The sequence below is a fragment of the Numida meleagris genome, chromosome 3 (assembly GCF_002078875.1).
Source record: "Numida meleagris isolate 19003 breed g44 Domestic line chromosome 3, NumMel1.0, whole genome shotgun sequence".
Classification (NCBI taxonomy): Eukaryota; Metazoa; Chordata; class Aves; order Galliformes; family Numididae; genus Numida; species Numida meleagris.
The window spans coordinates 18,586,452-18,608,424 of NC_034411.1; the positions used below are offsets into that span (position 1 = coordinate 18,586,452).

Here is a 21,973-nt window from a genome sequence, read left to right on the forward strand (position 1 = left end):
TCAGGTTTGGTTTTTTTTTGAACCATCATTTTTATTAAGCAGAAAATTCATATACACAGTTAAATATATACATATAGTTCCACCAAAAGCACATAACAAATTCTGCTCCGGCTGGGGGTTCAGCAGCAGTGGTTCTGAGGTTCCGAGGTTCCAAGACCTGCTGCTTGACCACTGCTTTTACATGCTTCAATTATTTATTGCATTGGAGCAGCCTGCGTGTAGGCACTTGATCCTCACGTGCTTCCTTTTCCAGCCATGACTTTGAGGCAGCGGGGGCAAGGAGTGCTTGAGGAATCTGAAGCATACCTCCTGCAGCGAGGGCATTTTGCTTTGGCAGTGGGTAGGGCTATGACTTTATAGGAAGATTCTTCACGAATATCTCCACCTGTTAAAGAAAACATTGCTGAGGGCATCTGTGTGCAGGTGTAGTTAGCATATTCAATCCTATGGATGAGGGGAAACAATCGAGTAGGTTACAGTACAGTAATAAATAATTACGGCTTAGCAGAGAAGCATACCTGGCCTGGTTTTCTTACCTTCTAAGTTAATTAAAAAGTTGCCTTTGACAATGTTTGCATCTGCAGGTGTATCTTTAGGTATCTCACTCAACAGAGTTGTTTGAGAAGCCATCATTATTTCATTCAGCTGTGACACTCTTGAAGATTCTTCAGCCTGTAGTGCCTATGGAAGAGAGTAAATTTTCAGGCCTAGGGTTGCTCCTCAGCATCCTCTCCTCAGCATCCTCCTGCTATCAAAGGTTAAAGTAAAAAAACCAGAATTGCTGTGTGACTGCAAGAGCTGTTATAGCCTTGTCAGGAAGAGAGCACAAGTTTGCTTATATGCACATCTGCCAAAGTATTTACATATACAGCGTGTATGCTTAAATCCAGCATCAAAGCTGAGGTCAGCCACTGCAAGCTCTAAGCTGCTCCATTCTTTAAAATAAACATTAAGAATAATGACTGTGGAAGATCTGTAACAAGAGTAATTTCCTTGCTCTGCCCAGGAAGCAGACCCCCAGCTGTTTACACACTTGAACAGCAGCGTCCAGGGTTCCCTGTTCAGATGTTTTCAAGGTACTCTGACCCTCACACATCAAGAAAACTATATTACTTAGGAAGAAGACTACCAGTAGCAATAGCAGAGGTGTTTTTCAGGCAGTCCAGTACTGGAGGCCAGTCCCTAGCAGTGTAGACCAGGGAGTAGACAAGTGTCTAGTACCGCAGTTTAATATAGTCATTAATAACCTTGATGGCAAGGGCAGAGCATCAGCAAGTTTGCAGATAAATAGATAAAAAGCTCAGAGGAGTGGCTGGCACACCAGTGGCTGCACTGACAGTCAGGGCCTTCAGCAGGATGGAGAAATGCTGGGTCCAGGTCTGAGCTACCCAGTAAAATGGAGACATGCGCTTATAGACGGAGTCCTGCACAGGGCTGTAAAGCTGATGAAGGGACTGGAGTTAACTCTCAAGTGAAAAAAGGCTGAGGGAGCCACGGTGTTCAGCCTGGAGAAGAGATGGCTCAAGGATCCTCTTAAGATATGTAAGTATCTGACAGAAAGGTGTAAAGAAGATGGAGCCTGGCTGTGGTGCCCCAGGACAAGAGACAACACACGATAGATTCTGGAAGAAGACAGCCAAGGAAACACACTTTTTCTTTACACTGGAACAGGTTGCCCTAGAGAGGCTCTGGAGTCTCCACCCTTGGAAGTATTCAAAACCCAGCTGGACAGGCTCCTGAGCAACCTACTCAAACCGACCCTGCTCGAGCTGAGACATGGGGCCATCTTATTTCCAGCAGTCTCAACCTCAACTGTGTTGTGATTCTTTGTATTTTTTTATGCTGAGTGCAAAGCCACGTACTGAAGCAGAAGCAACTTTACAGAAATTAGCATTTTTTTGCACAGACAACTCTAATTTTTAGTTGCATTTTTTACCTCCATTAATTCAAATAGCAATCCAGGCTCAATTACAATGACGACTTCATATTCCAAAGCATTCTTGCCAGAGATGGACCCAAGGAAAGAGTCTCTCATTGCACATGCACCTTCTATTGCTTCCTCAATCCCAGGTTTCTTCCACCCTGAGCTTGCATTAATCCAGCCAGTACGAAACACACCCTCTGAGTCTTGAGAGCAAAGCAAACAAAGGAATTTTTAATGTGAGCTACTAAAAATAAAGAAGTAAAAAAGAATGGCTTATCTCTGTATTCGTATTCCTTTCAACTATGCAGTTCAGCAGCACATTGAAAGAAGTCCTTAGAAATGATCTGCTTTACCTTTCTTGTAAGGGAGGTGCTGGAAAACCTCCTCTGCCAAGTGAGGAAGAATTGGTGCGAAGGATCGAACTACTGCGTCCAACGCCTCTGCTAGCACAGTTTGGCACGAACGACGCTTAGGATCTTTTTCTTCTTCACAGTAGAGCCTGCAAGACAGAGATGAAAGCGCTAAGTATCACTTTTGTATTTCCATGTTGTTATTACTAGTCAAGAATCATATTTTACATGCAGTGTAGTACTGTGAGGGTTGAAAGTACAGAATTCTGACCTAGCGTGTCTAAGGAAAGCTTTTCCTAATTCCTGATTTGCAAGTATAGTGATAAAAGGCACAAAAGTATTTGTGTGTTCAGCCACATTCTGTCAGAGGTAGGAAAGCTTTGTACGTTACATGTTAACTGACTTCACTGTATAGAAAAGAATCTTTTCTCGGGGAGGTGAGCCTGTATCTCTGTTCACCCTTTATTCTAGTTCACCTATAAAGTTTAGCACTAGGATTTTTTTCCCCTCGCTTTACATACATTCTGGAAACCAAAAATCACTGTAAGCCCCAGTCAGTACAACTCCCTGCCTCCTTCCTCTGTGACACAGCCCTTTCAAACTTACAAAGCTATCAGATCAGATCAGTGCTTGAAGTCACAACCTCAGGATTCTTCCTCAGTTTTTTAGATCGGTAAAAGATGTCAGGTTGCCCAGCTAAGTGCTAAAGCCCCTCCCTTATAAACTCACAAGTGTCACGGATGTACACACTTCTAGGCAGAAATACAACTTCAAAAATCTCTTCTTAAAACATAGTTTCAATGTGCACAATAATGCTTGACTACGATCCAGTACCCCTAGCAGACAGAACAGAGAAGCACACTGATGACAGAAAGGCTCAGCTGACAGCAGCTAAACACTCACCTGCGGACCTGAGCGCACGGCAGCATGACCCAGAACTGTATTCACTCAACATCTGCCTGATGTGTTACTACCTTCATCTCAAAGGGATTCATTTTCATTTTTTTTCCCCATTGATGACTTAAAGGCAGCAGCAATGAACTTACCTGTCTTTGATTATGCTGAAATAAAAGTTAGACAAGTTTCTGGAACAGAATGCTTGCAATAATCGAACAACTCTGCTGTAATCGTACTCTTTGTAAGCTTCTGTAACCTGGGAGAGGGAGCAGAGAGAGAAGAACGGCACGTTGGTTTTCATCACACAGCATACAGTGGCCACCCTGATGAATCTGAAACGTGGACTGTGGTAAGTGGAGTCTGAGAGAATCTTTTCTTCAAAAGGTTATTGGAAGAGAGAAGTGTTTTAATTCAGTTAACTAGTTAGGACAGAAATAATTGTAGCTCACATTTTAAGGGAGAAGACAGGGAGAATTCAGAAACTATGCCTGTACTTTCCCCTTCAGCAGAATGATTCTGAATGACAAATTACCAAATGCTGGCAATACAGTAGGTTTCTGAATAAATGTTGGATTCATTTCTTTAGCTCTTAGCCCATTTCTGAAGATTTCTAATTTGAGGCTGTGGGGCAGGGGGAGTGGGCATGGCAAAAGCAGGTCAATGTCAAAAACAAGGTGAGAATGTTAAAATCAAAGCCTTCACCTTACAAGTCAAAATGTGCTAGAAGAAGCACATTGTCTCAAAAAAACCCCAACCCCTCAGTGATTGTTATTTGAATGCCTGCTGCACGCTTTGCTCATACACTTACAGCATGTTCCTCTAGAAGCCATGACCAAAGAAAACCATTAGGCGTACGTATATTCACCTAAACAGAAGTTACTCATACCTTGCTGCCGTAGTCTTGCAATAAATGCAGCATGTATTGGTCAACTATGTACATCTCTGAGGGAGGGACAGAATCTGTTTCTGGATTGAAGCCAGCCATATTTCCCAGCATGAAACGGAGTGTATTCCGAAGCTAGGAATAAAGCAGCCAAGTTAAACACTGATGGTCTGCACTTCAAGTGAAACACAAAATGAAAATATCCTGTAACAAATTCATTAAAATTGGTTGCTTTTCAAAATGATAGAGTAATTACAGAATACCATGAAGAACATACATCAAAAGGACCTACAGAAATTGTAAAGACAGGGAGTTACCAAAGCTTGCTGCAAAAAGCACGTGTTAATCCTTCACACATTTACTGTTTGATCCACGTATGTTAAGAGCACAGCAGTACCTACCCATGTGTTCAGAAAACAAGAGACTGAAAACCTTTGCAATGAATTCCACCAGTCCAACACAAGCCCACATATAAAGAGGACCTCTCCTTAGAATGAGGAGTATTAGCACATTTGGTTCTTACCTTGTTGATGTCATCTCTGGCAGCATTAAGTACCACAGGCCCAATCAGCACCTCAGTAAAAACGTTGGATTCAGCCACCCACCAGCGGAGAACGTCGGCACCGTAAGGGGGGTCCTTGGTGTGATCCTACATAGAGATAGAGAGGAAAGCTGGTAGGGGTGCCCTGCAGCACAGTGGGCACTGCAATTCCACACTGACAGTGCTGTGCACGTATCTGAAACTGTGCACAGAAGCCACTGCATTCAGAGGCCTCCACCCCTCCTTTGGCAAGGCTGACTGCTAAGCCAAGTCTACAGCATGAACTCAGCACTGTGCATGGGCAATGCTAGAACTAAGGTAAGTTAAGATAAAATGACCTTACAGCCTTGAATCTTTTGAATACTTAACATTAAAATATCAATGTTAATATCTGAAGATATATGTGAATATATTTTTTCTTCCTACGGTTTTCAGTTCTGGAAATGACTTGTCTCCCTCTAGAAAGAACACAAACAATACTCTGTTTCATTGATCGGATAAATAAGCCTTAGTAAGGGCCGGTTCTTTTGTCCAGAGAAGTGTAAGACCTGCTTAACAGCCTCAGAAAGAGCAAGAGCAGGACTGGGGAGGGAAGAAATTCACAGCATCACCTCAGTGCAACCCTCCCTGACCCCTGAAAGAAATCAACAAGTAGCCCAGCTGAAACCAGAAGGCTTCTGGGGTGCAAACACTGTTTTGATTCCCACACTGCTCTGCACAACAAAATTTAAATTAAAAATTTAAGTCCCACCTCCCCATCATTCCATGAGCAGTGTTTATTCTTAAATTAAAAAGGAATCATTCTAAATCTGCCTCTTAATTTCTCTTAGCTGAGAACAGCTTTTTTAAAGCACTACAGCTGACATAAAATAACTCAGTGGCAATTCTAGGAAACTCAAGAGTTTGACTTACTTCACCTCCATTGATCACCACATCAGGGTCAACCACATTGCCGATGGATTTGGACATCTTTTCCCCCTTCTCGCCAAGAGTAAATCCATGAACTACCAGAGTCCTGAAGACAAGATTTTAAAGAAGAAAAGAAGCTCACTGAAAAATCTATGTTAAGAATACATTTCGAAGGAGGATATTTATAGGTGAGAACACACAGAAAAGTTCTGCACTGGTAAGCCTGAGGCTTCATCTGTAGAGTTCAACCAACCATGAATATGCTGTGCTACCAATCCAAGCAGAGCATAAACGTTCATTTTCATTTCATATCACCGTGGGAATAACAGACTGTTAACAGATATCCAGAGCACATGTTTCAGATGTATTAAAAATGAAAGTATTATTTACTGTTTAAGCCAATAAAGTTGCTCAGCCTCTTTGCGATTGACTTGCATTACCCTTCTCTGTGCTTCTTGTCTTCAAAACAGCACATCACAGCTATGAGACATGCACATGGTGATGCTGAATGCCTTACAGCCGAATGCTCCAGTCTCACCTGCTAGTGACCATAAGTGATTTTCATACTGTATATCCCATAATAATCCCTTCGATTATAGGAGTGTGAGAGACAGCAAAAGAACAGACTTTAAGAGCTGTATCTGATAATGTAATAGGATATAACCTGAATAACTAAGAAACAAAACATCAATGAAGATGGAATTTTTTTCCAACAATAAATCCATTCCAATCTAGCTTGCAAAAAACTTTGCACTAAAAGCACAAAACTGTAAATCAGATACATAGTAATGGTTTCGTTTCTCTTCTTTATACGCTACCGTCCACGCTATCAGAAGCCTAGTATTTAATAAAGGAACTCGTAACGTGTTTGCAATCCACACACTTACTTATATGGTGCTTTTTTCCTTGTTGCCACACTAGTTAATAGAGAAGATTGAAACCAGCCTCCCAGTTGGTCTTTCCCTTCAAGGTATACATCTGCTCTTTGCTCTGCACCTTTAAAAATAGAAGATTTGTGAGCAGTTTTGTTAGTTTGTTTTAAATATCAGCCTGTACCTTTGAACAACTAATACTTAAAATCTCTGCAAGTCATCACTAAATCTTATTTTGCTCTTCACATGCAGTAATCAGTTACTTTTATGAATGGCGCAGTTACTTCAACACAAGATCATAAAAACATAGAATCACTGAAGCTGGAAAAGACCACTAAGATCATCACATCCAACTGCCAAACCATCCCCACCATGCCCACTGACCACATCCCTCAGTGCCACATCTCCATGGCTCCTGACCCCTTCAGGGACAATGATTCCACTACTTCCCAGGGCAGCCTGTGCCAGTGCCTCACAGCTCTGAGAAGAATGTTTCATAATAACCAATTTGAGATACACCGTTATCCAAATGATGCAGTTTTGTACTGGTATTGCAAAATCACTCAAAATCCAAGAGCTGCTGAACTGCAGAACTTAACAAATGAGCTTGCTTTTCACTGAACAAAATAATAAATTATGGAAACAGAAGCTATCACACTCAGAGCACTTCACGGGAAGATCTCAAATTACTTCCCAAATGTTCCTAAGTAAACTGAAGGACCCAAGAAAACATCTCATACTTCGGAATTAATAAAAATCTACGCTGCGTGACATTCCATCAGCCAGGAATTCCTTGGGATACAAGTTGCAGATGTAATGTGTCTGCCTAGCCTGTTTAATGTACCAGGGATTTTCAGAGACCAGGAAGCTCTCTATGTGACCACAGCTCACCAGTGATAGAATTCACATGTCTGGCTATTGCCCTTCCAGGAAGGTTAAAAACTTCAGGAAAGCATTAAGACAACACGAGAACAAGTTGTGTGAGAGGATTCTGGAGGAGCCTGGCTTGTTAGCTTATCCACGTGAAGGCCGAGTGGAAACATTACTCTCTGGAAATGCACAGAAAGAAGAACATTAGAGTACAACAACTGGAGCTAATGAATACTGTTAGCAAGAGGAGAAAAAAAAAGAAAAAGCCTATTCGCTGATTGCACGTTGAAAGCAGAAGAGCAAAACCTGCTTTCCCATAGGGCTGAAACAGAGCACTAAAGCTTTAATGGCCTTCCTGATGAAATTCAGTCACTGTATGAAAGGGGGCAAGATCTGTTGATTCAAGAAGTCCCTCCTAGTCCTAAACAGCTCCAGTCAAGTCACCATCACAGAGAACAGAATAATGTGGAGCACAGCAGAATATGCAAGTCACAAAGCCTACAAATGTGCAACACCGTATTTGGAAGAACGTGCAGCAGCAGGAATTCCCAGATACTCAAGACAAAAATTTCTCTGCTCAGTTTTTAACTTATAGTTCCTCTTATCCTCTTCTTAGGTAGGACCCCTGAGACAATGCTTCTTTCTGCTGCTGACACCCTTGCTTTATTTGTTTAACCTAATGGAGCTTTCGATATTTAGATCCATCCTGCAATAAAAGGAAGTTCAACATTACAAAGGTCAAGGCCACGCAGTTAGAGCCAGCGCAGGGAAAACGTGTGGGTGGATGGAATGGTTTTTAGCACATTTGTCTGTTCCTTCAAAAAAGTCCACAGATTTTTTGAAGAGCTGGGGTTTTTAAAGCAGATGAAGTAGGGATCGGTCTTCGTCTTAACAGACGGCAAAAACAGTTGTGAGAACAAGGCTTGAAAAGAGGACACCTGCGGTTACGAAGGAATGTTGAAAATCTGTTCCGCCAGCAGTAGCAACACATTTGTGTAACAACCAGTTCATTACGCACTGCTTCTAGAGAAGTGACCTTTTCATGGAAACGACAAGTTAAAACTTAGGCGAGAGAAGGGTTTAAACAAATGACTGACTGCACACTGGCATTGGTCTTTTTTGGACAGCAACTTGAACGTGTGGCAAGCTGGCTCATGTGAGAGTTTGACGGGGGCCTGGACATCTCACCTCTGTAACACACGAACAAACACTGGATTTGCAAACACAAAGCCTAGCTTTTAAGTGAACGGGCAGCTCCCCTACCTCAGTTTCAGTAAAGTTACAGTGGTTATATATAAATTAATCAGAACCGTGAACATTTCTTTCTAAGTTGAAGAACGCGTTCAGCCAGGCAGCAGAGCCTTCAGTTGTTTATTTTACATTGAATTGTAGTACATAGGTCATTAAGGAGAATGACAATTTATGATCCTTCAGGTTTGGATTTCAAGATTCCATATCTTTGATCTTACAGACTTTGACTTTTGGATTAAACGTATTGTATTTTAATGCCAGGAATGAATCAGCTAAGATAAATTCAAGTCTCTCAGTCAGCACAAAAGTTTAAGCGCACAGATAGGTAAGCTGTAAAATAATCACCTTCATTCCGTTAAATATTAGCCAATAAGATAGGGAAAGAGTTATGCTGAGAATTACCATCATTGCAGTGTGAAACCATGGGTGAAAAGCTGTGTGGCTTCCACCTAGAGCAGGCCACGTACCGGTGGAGCTCAGTGTGCATTTTTATACAAAATGTTTTGAAAAACAGTAATTTCAGGTTTGCAGTACACATGGCACTCTGCCCATACGGAAAACGATGAGATTTCTAGGACAGTTTTAAGACAGAGGTGAGTTCCCTCAAAGGGATGCTCCAGAACCAGCTACTGAAATGAACGCTATCAAAAGGCTGAACACAATCTGAACTTTGAACAAAAAACCCAACATCCCAGGTATCACAGAACCGAGCATTTAGAATTTGCAAATGCTTTAGAACCAGAATTTGCCTTTCCCTTACCTTTTGGAATGCACTGTATCAGCACTCTGCTTATAACACAACAGTACTTATTCACGGATGAAACACTCAAAGAAATTTTAACACCTCTTGAAAAAATGGGGAAACTGTGTCTTTCAGTGTTTGAGGCAGCAGGAGAAACATGGGATGCGATCGCACAACACTAAACTGCTCAGTGAAAATAGTGCTATGCAAACAGAGAAGCAAAAAGCGTCCTCGGGAAACATTCAGCGGCAGGGGGGGTTCTAGAGCACATCACAGATGAGGAGCTGCTCCAAATGGCACAAGCTGTTTCATATGGAGTTGACACACGGCCTAGGGATACTTGTACAGTTTTGCTCTTTTGGCTACAGTAATGAAATCTCTGATTTCAATGTGCGAGTCATAGAATCATAGAATTAGCTAGGTTGGAAAAGACCTACAAGATCACCTAGTCCAACCATCCACCTACCACCAATAACCCCACTAAACTATGTCTCCCAGCGCTATATCTAAACGTTTCTTGAACACCTCCAGGGACGGTGACTCCACCACCTCCCTGGGCAGCCCGTTCCAGCGCCTGACCACTCTTTCAGAAAAGTAGTATTTCCTAATGTCCAGCCTAAATCTCCCCTGGCGCAACTTGAAGCCATTCCCCCTCGTCCTGTCACTAGTTACAAGAGAGAAAAGGCTGACCCCCAGCTCACTACAACCTCCCTTCAGGTAGTTACAAAGAGCGATGAGGTCCCCCCCTGAGCCTCCTCTTCTCCAGACTGAACAATCCCAGCTCCCTCAGCCGCTCCTCATAAGGCCTGTGCTCCAGACCCCTCGGCAGCTTCGTCGCCCTCCTCTGAACACGCTCCAGGGCCTCAATGTCTTTTTTGCAGTGAGGAGCCCAAAACTGGACACAGTAGTTGCACCTTACTGTCACAGTGAGACTGCAGAATGGCATGGTAACCCCCAGCTGGTTCTGGGGCCCACGCTGCTCCGTCTCATTAGATGAGTGTTTTACTTACACACAGCTCGTTCAATCCCACGTAAGCTCAGACCCACGTTCCCAAGTTGCAGAGGTGATAGAGAGAGACTTTTTGGAAGAACTACATGGTTTTGTTTTGGCAGGGAAATCTGTAAAGCCGTTTACTCCTGCTGGTTACTGCCCATTTAAAGTTTTCTGTAACTTGAGTTCACAGTAGAAAGCCACAATTATGAACATGAGTCACATGGTTTTAGCCATCTATTACATCCTCCAGTTGTCCTGAAATAACTCATGTGCTTCAGCCCTTTAGCAGAACCACCGCTCTGCACTACTGTCCTCACAAGGCGAGCAATAACCGCTGTTATCACTGATCTACTACAAAATGAACAGGTAGCACTTTGCAGGTTGCTTGCCAACTCCCATGTGCCAGTGTGCTTTCAAGACTTTAAGCTGCAGGAAGTTCTTCTGTGCAATTCTGGATTTCTCTCTGGATTACATCCTTTTCTTTTTCCCCCAGAAGTATTTGGGAAAAGGAACTCGACCATTTTGTCTGTTTGTAAGCCTTGCCAATTACTTTTACTTCCATGGGAAGAAATTCCACAAAAAGATTTAAAAGCTGGAGCACATTGAGAAATACAAGGCAGAGCTACTAATTCAACAAATTCTCTTTCAAAGTGCATTCTTCATAAAGGGAAAATTAAATCAGTCATTTTATATGAATCTCTGGCTCTGCACTTCCACTTCTGTGGCAGTGACTGGGAGACAGAAGAAAAGGAAATGCAACCTTTGTAGCATTTCTGAACATAAAGAGCTTATGAAATCATATTTCTTGTTAGTCTTTTCCCCCAATTTTCAACCAGTTGGGTTACTCCAGTCATGGCAGACAGCAAAATAAGAAGCCTCGCACACCAAGTGCCAGCAAGTTTCATGAAAATAGATGAGCAGACTGAGAAGAGACACTTTTAATGGTACCAGGAAGAAGACATCTGTATTGTGAAAGACGAAACATTTACTAGATGTTACAGAATCCATGAGAGCCTTAAACAAATTAACAGCAAATCACGACACCGATTCTGCTATTACTTATTAAACACAACATCCTTTCTTTGCACAGGATTAGAGAGTTTTTGCATCCTGAAGCGTTAAGCCCTCATAGGACGCAAGGATGTAACTGTGCACATAAAATACCACTACTTCTCAACACTTCTGAAAATCAAACCAAGCCAGAAACTTTTCTAAAGAGAATGAACTTTAATGTATGTAAAGGTCTTCTACAAAATGAATGTTTGCTGATGGTACTGTTGCCTGACCACGTTGCTATGAAATAAAACCTCTGGTACTAACGTGTTTTATAATTCAACAAGATTGTTATCACGTAATTGTGTACTGTGGGTTTAAAGTCCAGACTCAATGCATGGGACCAGACTCCTCCTCTAGAAAGGACTCCCGACTTTGGACTATCTTCCAAGCAAACAGTGTGTTTTACACGGGTAGATAGCGAGATACACACCATGTAGTGTATATTACCTGAATTGAACACAGAATTACTACCTATTTTTCTATAATTTTTTCTATATTTTTTCATTTACAGCAGACTTGCTGGGTAGCAACTACTGACAGTTGGAACTACAGACAATGTACGGCAAATAAAATATTTTAAGCAACAATATACTGCTTTAGTTACTGAAAGTAATCGGGAATGAAGTACTACTGTACGCCTACATTGTTAAACTTTCTTTGATTCAGCCATTGATCTCAATTCTGTTCTGTTTCAAATAGAATCCTCTAGCACAAACTGAAAAATAATTTAAAAGTTACCAACTAGCAGCAAAATGCCTTGGCAATCTGTGCCATTAAACTTCTATACCAAGAACAAATATGTTCTGATTAGGAGATATGTTGTATGACATACGGCAGGATCAGACAGAATAATGTATTCCAAATACCAATTACAGCTTTGACTATACTGAATATGAGCTTGCCAACATTGAACCCTCCTCTTTACGAGCAAAAGCAGCTTTAAAGGAGGTCACAACCAGTTTGCTGCTTGTATAACCTGACTCAGTTTTGCTTATACCAAGAGCATCATGCAAAACAGTTACATTTTGTTCTCCAAATATTATAAAAGAAAGATCAACACGTTAATTCTGTACCTTCCAAAACATGAGCCCAGGAAGTTCCACTATCGAACCAGATGTCTAGGACATCCTGCCCCTTGACATAATCCAAAACATCATGACCACCAGCCTATTGCAAAGAAACAATTACAAGAAATGCAAATCAAACTTTTCAAAGCCAAAAATAAAATAGATTTGGTTTCTGGACCAGTTCTAATTCAGATACATAATTACTGATGAAAAACCCAAACAGAAAAAGGAAAAATTAAATTACCAAAGAAACTGAGATGGCAGAGTAACACTACAGTTTCTGTTAGCTTACTAACATAACTGAAAAGGGAACAATACAAAGATAGAAAAAAACTAAATACAAATTCAGATTGATTTTAATGGCAAAGACTTAATATATATTTGTGCCAATAATTTCGTTAAATAGAACGTTAGTTTCCTCCCCATCTAAAAAGAGGAGAAGGGAGATTTTGGCACTGAATTAACAGTGCAAATCTGAGTTTTGCCATATTCAGATATCACTTTCTGAATATTCCTTTCACGAGATATGTTCTCATAAAGGCAGAAGATTGAAAAAGATCACGAGAATGTATATTTGTCATTACTTCCCACCACCGAACCATCTCATGCACTTGCTGTATGTAAGTCAAAAAATTACCTTTGCTACAGCCTCTTTTGATAATAGCTGTTCAATAGGAAGGGTCCACCACGCATCTGTTCCTTGCTGCTCCACTATTTTGATGACATCTGTGATTGTTTCACTGGGTTAGTAGGGAAAAAGACACATTCAAAATGACACATTCAATTGTTGTCCACAGTAGGTAAGGTGATGTTGAATTGATTTTTGACATCATTTAATGCCAAATTTAGACACTCACTGAGACAGCTTAACAAACAAAAAATGCACTTTGTCTTCCTGATTCACAGAGCATTTAATGAAGAGGTAATTTTTAAAACTTCTGCTGCATTTAGGGAATACAGCAGATCATCCTGACTCAAAAATATCAAACTAAATCCACCGTGTTACCTAAGTATCAGAGATAAGTTTTTAAATCCTCACTTCTCAAGTTGAACAATTGATGAACTTCTTGACAAAGTGTTGCAAAAGGGGAACAAGTAAAGTAATCATCTGGCACAATTATCTTGAAAATACAGAAGGCTGATGATCTAACTTGTTTAGAGTCAGCGCTTAGTTTTCTATTTGGACATCGGCATGTTTTCTCTGCACTGCTGTTCAGCTGAGCCGTACCACTACAACATTTACTTGGCTCTTACAGACAATGTTTAAGCATGAAAACCAAAGTTCTCCAAGAAGTTGTAAAACAAATTATTACACAGTAGCACCATGAGGTAGGACAGTAAGAAAACACAATTTGACTGTTGATTGTGGGGATAAAATTGCAATGCCAGACCTACCATGGTCTTTTCAAAGTAAACCTCCACAGAACAACAGAGGATGTCTCAGGAGATAAACACACTAATCAGTAACACTTTAAAAATGGCAGACCACCATCACCCTTACCCCTTCAGACCTGACTAGATGCCATTCACCTTCCACTTTAAGGATCTTGGGACACAGCATGTGACTTCGTAATGCATCTGCTGACATTTATCTTGGTAAAACAATGTTGACTGGTGTCTTTTCCTTTCAGAAATATTTGCATACAGGCTTATTCGTCTGTACTTCCAATTGTGAAGCGTTACCTCTCAAACACAAATGCAAACAACTCGAGCACTGGTAGATTCCCTAGAAGCCAGCCAGCAGGCATCCCTTATGCCTTGCCTCCTTCAGGCTAAATCTACAAATTCAGAGAGCTCTCAGGAAAAGACAGTTCAGTGACAGCAGAAGTCAGTTTGTCAGAGAAATGTCTGACCAGTTCTAAGCTTAAAGTAAAGGAGATACAGCCTGAAGCACTACCACTCAGACATGGGGTTTGATTTGCAGGTGGTCCTGTGTGGGGCCAGGAGTTGGACTTGTTGTTCCTTGTAGGTCCCCCTTCCAAGTTGAAATTATTCTGTGATTCAGCTTTCTGACATTGCAACTACAAATCTATCCCAGAGTTGTACAGAAATTAGGAGGGGAGCAAAAAAAGAAAAAAGAAGGCTTCCAAATGAGTAATTTCAAAGTGAAAAATAGATTTGGCAAAGCTGCTCTAACTCTGCCTTCGGTTTTGTACCTCTCAAGCTCCTCCAGTTTCAAAGCAAACAAGCAAACCAACTTGACAGCCTTAAGGAAGGCTGAAAGTTACTCGTTAACGTGAGCAGGCCTGTCACATTCAGTACATTTCTGCGCAACGCCTGTTCTTTAGGACTTATGTAGGGTAATGATTTACATCAACAGTGTCTGAATAAAAACTTTTTGAGGAAGGGAAACGCAAAATACACCCTACAGTTTGCTGCTGTCAAAACTGTTTTGCTACACATCTCTCCTCAGCAGAGGACATTATGGTCTACCACACAAATATGTGGAGAATTTAAGGAGGGGATAAATGGGACCGAAACCCAGTGGTAGTGCAAACCTATCACCTGTAGAGAAGAGAAACTGCCCTCCTCATCAGTGGCAGGAAGAGGCACAAGAAGGAAATAAAATTTTGCCATCGATCTCCCATGCGGAACCATTATAAAATGACTGCTTTCACTTACTGTAAGTATAGCTGCCAACACCACGCAGCAGCTATCTACCATTGTAGATACACCATTTTTACACAACACAGTATGAACTAAGATTTCTTCAAGTGTATCGCTGTGCAGTGTACAAGCTTATAGTGTTACTTCATGAAAGTGTCTTTTAAATAATTTCATAAACTAACAGATACAATTATGCTGTACATGAAAGTTCTTGGACAAGCATGAGAAGGTCAAATTTGTGTTATGCATCCCTTGCAATAAATAAGGAGTCCGTGACTGTCAGGACAACTTGCTATTGACCAACATTTTCAAAGTTCTATCATAGTTTCAATTCAAATAAAAAACATTTTGGCAGTGCAATTTTTTCCTATTATATCGTTTCCCTACAGAAAATACATAAACCTTAACAATCATCCAGTCAAGTATTTCAAAGAGGACATAGTTAAGACTTTGAGGATACAATTTCACAAAACCCTTTCCCTCCTACATTTTCAAAGAAAACCCTGAACAAAAAAAAAACACCCTATCACTCTAATCTTTTCCTTGAGTCCTTATGATTAACTGTCACCAGATGAGAGAAAAATGAGTATATTTAAGTTATCAGCAGTGTAAGGAGGAAGATTATTGCAAAGTACTTTCGTGTAGGGTCCAAGAGAAAACCACCTTCCTCAAATAGCTACTCATCACTTTATAATCTGTGAGCTTCAGCGTGAGCATGGTAATTCCCAGAGTTAGCAATAAACACCATTGTAAAACTTTGCCCTGTATTCATACAGGGAAGAACTTGCATTACGTGTCATTCGCTACGTTTTTAACACTGAAACTCCTACGGCAATTCACGCTACCGTGACACCAGCCAATCACTCTGAAGTCTGATATTGATTATGCTGAACACTTATTTAATGTGTTAACAGAAATTAGGCAGCATTAAGATATAGACAGGAGGAGAAGAATACAGTTCCTGATGGTCTCTCAACCTCTTTTCCCACAGCAGTAAAGAAGAGAAGTTATCTTCTTTCTAACACGAATTTTGATACTTCAGCAGTAAGTATTTAGGTTATGGTAAGTTGCTATTGCTCGCAGGTGACTGAGACATTCAATGTTTTAGAAAGCAAATTAAAATGCAGAGTAGATCTATATCCAAAACAGGTTTTTTTTTTTTGTTTATATGTGTGTATTAGAAATGTACATTACTTGCAAATCGGAGTCATGGGGGGGGGGGAGGGAAGAGTTCTGTCACTGTAATAACTTTTGCAATATTTATTGGCAAAATTGCAATTATTTTTATCTGAACGGGGTATTTGTAAAATTAGGAAGCTAATTCATGAGATAAAGTATGTATCTCACATTTATTTCCTGGTCTGGAAATACAAAACTCAGGTTTTGCTTTTGGATCTCTTTCTCTCCTTTTCCTCGAGTTACACAATTTCCAAGAATCAGAGTATTTTCCTCAAGAAAGTGATCACATTTTGAAAATTGAGAATCAGTTTATTTGTCCATTTATTCTATTTAGCCTTTTTTCCCCAACATATGTAGAAAAATCACATTTGTGTTTCTATATTCCCCTAATTCTTACAAGAAATTGCAGTAATTTAAAAATGTTTTCGCTCTCATAAGTTTTTATCATTATAATTATTATTTAGTTTCTGATTGTAATGTGATGAGGTGTACTCTACAAAAAGAATTCAGCCTTCAGCAGAGTGTTAAATTTATAATCTTAGACAACAGTATCATAAAATTAAATCTATTTAAGGGCTATGCGGGGCCACAGCAGTAAACAAGAAGACTCGTAGGGAGCTGTCGCATCAAACCTGATGCATAAAAGATTACAACCTAGCTTTCAGTTTTCAAGTCAGAAAGAATATTTTGCAGTCACCAAAAATCCTGTCTGTTGGAGACCAGCAGTTGTATCTTTAAAGAGGAATTTCCTGCAGACTTCCACGTGACAAATTCATGTGGTCTGACTTACAGAGGGACACCCGGCAGTTTTTTTTAGGGATTATTTTTCCCCCGAAGCTTTGTCTTTTTTTTTTAATTATTTTTTATTTTTTATTTTATTACAGTTGATAATGCATAGACAGGATCATTCAAGACAGACCACTGGTGCTCTCATATGTAACAGCAACTCCATGTGGACTACACTGACTTCCAGTGGAGATGCTGTTACTTTTGATAGCGGCTCAAAGACTCCGGATCAGCTGCTACTGGAAGCACATTCATCCAGCGTTCAAGATAGGAAAACAGCTTGTACTTTGAAATTTAAGTTATTTATTGTTGTATAAATGATATTGAATTATTTGCACAATCGACGTATAAGACTTGTCAAGTGGTGGAAATAAGTCAGCAACCTATCTTCAAAATGCCAATGAAAATGCAATGAAATACTTAAGCTTGCATATTTGCTTCAGTAAGAACTGGTGTCCAGGAAAATGACCTATGAATTGACAGACTGCTTTCAAAATGTGCCTGTCATTTCTATAGGCCAATATTCTGTGCACTTTTTCTGCTCTGGCTGCCAAAGTCTGCTCTGGCTAACTTTAAATATTCAATGAGAGTTTTGCATTTTTCTTTGAAAACTTCACCTCTACTGTAAAACATTTTAGAAGAAAGGAGAACTGATTATAAATGAGCATCAGAAGCTGTCAGTTGAATTAAATAAATCTAATTTTGCAAGCACACTGGATAAGTCTCTTTTTCCCCCCTTGAACAACGCTCTTTGAATGTGCCATCGTGACCTTGCGCTCATTCACCGACACGTGCGACTGCTGGGCCAACACCCACACACAAGGGGAGCGCCATGAATCGACTGCAAGGCCTGTCACACCAAAATACACTCATAGGCATGTATACAGCTCCTGGAATCATCTCACACAGCTCAAGACATGTATTTTACTGGTTTTCAGGATAATTTTTCTTTAGCCCAAAAGAATTCCCCTACATCCCTCCTCTCAAATGCTTTCTGTACCAGATGGGACTCTCATGCTGGATCAGCTCCTTTAACTGCTGCAGGAGCAATTCCTTCATGGTGCCCATCATGTTTGGCTGCCAGCTGCTGAACTGTATTTCGTTATACTCTTTTGCTTGTTGTAAAAGTGCATTTGTAATGACTTTTAGTGAGCACAAGGAACACACTTAAGCCTACTCTGCAGACAGACTACAATAAGCACTCCTCAAAAACAGCGTATGTTCATACCAAAAATTAATTCTTTTAAAATATAGAAACAATTTCTGCAGGTAAAATGATTTTACATTCCACAAAGCCTCCATATTTCCTGATGTGCCTCAGCGTTACTCAAGTACTATAAATGACTGCAGTTATTGCAGTCATTTCTCACAGTTATTGCCTTCTGCGAGAGGCAAAGTATGTATCTGTGCACCTACACACCCAGTCACACCAGGTAAAGCTGAGGACTAACTGCTTAAAGTCCAATCCCTACTGCCTACACCCCAAGTCTCACTACCTATTACAGTTACATGCTCAGTCCAGCTTCTGGAAAACAAGCTGGACAATTTCTGGAATATTTATTCATGACCAAAATAAAGAAGGTTCTGCAACATCATTTAAGTTAGTCTCCAGTTGTGTAATCTTACTGTGCATACTGAATTTACACATATATTTCTGAAGTTAAAATGTTTAAAATGGAGTTCTAGTAGCATATAATACGGCAGAAAACAGTTATGGAAATAAACAATGAATATGAACTCTACGATATTATTTTTAATGAAATGACCTCTTGGAGGCTGCTCACAGTTGAACACCCCTCTGCTGCCCAAAGGAGTAGAAGCAGCAACCTATTAACTCTTAAGAGACAAAGAGGACTGTATTTGGCTGAGGTTTCCTTTTATAAAGCACAGCTGGATTTCTTCTGCGTTACAGTCTGGAATTCCTGAAATTCAATGTTTGCAATTACTGGATACTATTAGCCAAAAGATGGCAAAAAAAGGCACCTGAAGCCCTAGACCCACCAAATTATACAGCCAAAGTTCACTCACTCCCATTATTGAAGTTGACTCTTCAAAACCACTCATTTTACTTTGAAACTAAGTGTAGTTACTTATTATCCAACTGATTTGGTTATTCTACTTCAGATCTCTCATTGTTAGTGAATTTCAAAGTTATTTTGTCAAAATATCAGTGTTACTCAACTCATAGTGCTAAGACTACAGCTAGGAACCACTCTAGTCACAAGTTGCATTGCATTCCTTGCATAAATGTAGAAGTCAGTGACTACTGCCAGCTCACTTAACTTGAAGATGGAAGATGAAAGTAGCAACTGCTATAAAGGAGACTGTTCAGATAACTTAAGTATCCAAGTAAATTGATACCTGCTACTTACATAAAAGTCACCTTCAGTAACGAGCTTTTGACTGTTTTAATTTATAGCTAAATTAGGTGTGCGTATAAATGATTGCAAGTAAGAACAGGTATTTATACTGAAAGTTATCATCAGTTTTGTTACTTATAATACGTAAGTTTTATAATATTGTATAACTGCAGTAGAACAGAGCTCATTCCTTCATTTCTCAGTATACAGTTAGACAAATACCTGTTTATCAGGCTTTCTCCTGTGTCCTTCTGATAAAAAACAGGAATAGGAACACCCCAGCATCTCTGCCGCGATATACACCAAAACGTCCTTCTGTCCAGCATTTCAAGCATTCTGCTCACTGCAGATGTGGGAATAATTTTCACTTTTTTTAGCGCTTCCTATAAAGTAGACAGTAAATTGATGGACAAGATTCAGCGTTCAGCCACACATTGTTCTTCAATAACGTACAACACATACAGTCTAATACAGAATCACAGAATCCTTAGAGTTGGAAAGGACCTCTGAAGGCCATCCAGTCCAACTCCCCTACAATGAACAAGGACATCCACAGCCAGATCAGGTTGCCCAGGGCCCAGGCATCTAGCAAATCTCTATGCAACCTGTTCCAGTGCCTCACCACCCTCACTGTAAAAGACTTCATCCTTCTATCTAACCTAAATCTACCATTTCCCCTTGTTCTATCACAAGAGACCCTGCTAAAGCTTCTGTTTTCTTCTTTCCTGTAGCTCTCCTTCAGATATTGAACGACCGCTATCAGGTCACTTTGGAGCCATATTCTAGGGCAACCAATGTTTTTTTTTTTGCCAGCTCTGATTCTCTAACAAACACACCCTATGTGAGTTAGAAATAGCTTCAGCATCTCTGCTTTGAAACTACATCTTGATAGACACTACCGGTATTACAGAGTATGCGTTACCACTCACTCCAACCCCACTGAATAACTGTTTTATTTTAATTCTTTCTAGATAAGGATGAATATGGAATAAACAACTCATGCCCTAATTAGAGCAAAATCACTGTCACCCAAGACAGCCTAATGCACTGCTCGGAGTTTTCTGTGCAAATGTACATCATTTCAAAGAGCACTGCATTCTAAAAAAAAAAATGTTTTAAAGTGATTTAAAATAGGACTGTAGCAAAACAAATAGATGACCAAACAAAGGCAGACGACCTTGCAAGACTACTGTAATAACACAGCAAGCTTTACTAGTGACAAAAATGCTATGTTTCAAGGTCAGACCTGAAGAGATGTTTTAAAAAACATTTTTGGGAAAAAAATTCACTAGCTCTTTAAGAAACTTACAGATCTCCTGCAAATACAATGAACAAATGTATCAGTTATTATTCTTATCCTGAATTATATCAATATTGACCAAAAATAAAATGACAACATTAATCACTTCTATAACTAACATCTGTCAACTGTGAATTGTCTGTACCGGTCTGCGGTGACCTGCATCAAGACCATTTTCCAATTCCAAGTAATATCAACCACCTTTAGGTGTCCCATAGAAAAGCAAAGTAAGATACCTGTGCTGCAGCCTTTACATTTGCTGCGTTTACAAACCACTGCTTGCTGGCACGAATAATCATTGGTTTTTTAGTCCTCCAGTCATATGGGTAGCTATGCACATATTTCTCTTCTTTTAACAAACTCCCTGCTGCTTGAAGCATCTTAATGACTAAGAGAAAAAAATGAGGCAAGACGAAAATCAGGTTTGACCACAACACTCACATTAACTTCAATTAATTCCTTTCCACAATGAGCCCATGAAAAGAAGTGTCTGCATCTCATCCATATTCAAAACATCTTCGGTTTATACAAACCCTCAAGACATAGCTGCAGGGATGTAACAGATAAAGTCATAAATGGCTAAACATCAGATACTCACCAGCTTCGTTTCCCTCTTCAAGTACATTCTTGTTTTTAAGTTCAGGACCTGCAGCTTCAGTAAAAGACCCACTTTCATCCACAAGGCATTCCTAAAAAATAAAAACAGATTATGTCAATAAAATACTAAATGGCTATTAATTTATTTTTTTTTGTATTCAAAAGTGAGTTAAGTATTCTGTTGAGTAGCTACTTTTCTAAGGAGAAGCAAATTATGTTATATTTAAGTATGCTTCAGGTTTAAAGAACTGCAATTTAGTAGTTTACCTTCAGACAAGTTAATTTGACATATGAGAAGAAACAAGCCCCAAGACATTCGCAGAAATACCACAACCATCTTCCACCAAGTCATTGGTTAGCATTTGAATCATTTTTAACCAACAGTTGCAGAAAATCAAGAGCAAAAGATGAAATAATAAAGTACCGTGGGTAGCTGATGGTGAGAAGCTACACTGTAGTCTTCCATACCATGAGCTGGGGCTGTGTGAACTAATCCTGTTCCTTTTGCCATTGTCACATGATTTGCGGGTAAGAGAGGAGATATTCTGCCAGGAATTGTGGGATGAGCACAAGAACCATCAGCTAGATCCATACCTAGGGCAGGCAGAAAAAAAAAGTAAAAATGGAGAAAGCAGAGAAACAATTCACGGACTCAGCTTCAGAGATGAATGGAATGATTGTATGCCCAGGATACTTTTCATATGTACTGCTACTTTGTCTTATTTGTAGGTCCTCATCCAAATGCTTTCAAATTCTCCATATTTTTAATTTTGCACAGATTTTTCTTT

At 40.0% G+C, this 21,973-nt stretch overlaps 1 protein-coding gene across 1 annotated transcript in view; it reads right to left on the reverse strand.

Moving 5' to 3' along the window:
- Window positions 1-21,973, reverse strand: part of IARS2 (isoleucyl-tRNA synthetase 2, mitochondrial) — a 27,023-nt gene continuing 5,050 nt past the window's right edge. The window contains exons 9-23 of the mRNA XM_021392982.1: window positions 21,610-21,779; window positions 21,187-21,277; window positions 20,825-20,976; window positions 19,511-19,671; window positions 12,994-13,096; window positions 12,363-12,456; window positions 6,392-6,500; window positions 5,508-5,610; window positions 4,578-4,703; window positions 4,058-4,189; window positions 3,321-3,427; window positions 2,278-2,423; window positions 1,937-2,127; window positions 537-681; window positions 1-385 (exon numbers count right to left, since the gene is read on the reverse strand). Of these exons, the coding sequence (XP_021248657.1) occupies window positions 234-385; window positions 537-681; window positions 1,937-2,127; window positions 2,278-2,423; window positions 3,321-3,427; window positions 4,058-4,189; window positions 4,578-4,703; window positions 5,508-5,610; window positions 6,392-6,500; window positions 12,363-12,456; window positions 12,994-13,096; window positions 19,511-19,671; window positions 20,825-20,976; window positions 21,187-21,277; window positions 21,610-21,779 (1,982 nt within the window). The 3' untranslated portion in view covers window positions 1-233. The remainder of the gene's footprint in view (window positions 386-536; window positions 682-1,936; window positions 2,128-2,277; window positions 2,424-3,320; window positions 3,428-4,057; window positions 4,190-4,577; window positions 4,704-5,507; window positions 5,611-6,391; window positions 6,501-12,362; window positions 12,457-12,993; window positions 13,097-19,510; window positions 19,672-20,824; window positions 20,977-21,186; window positions 21,278-21,609; window positions 21,780-21,973) is intronic.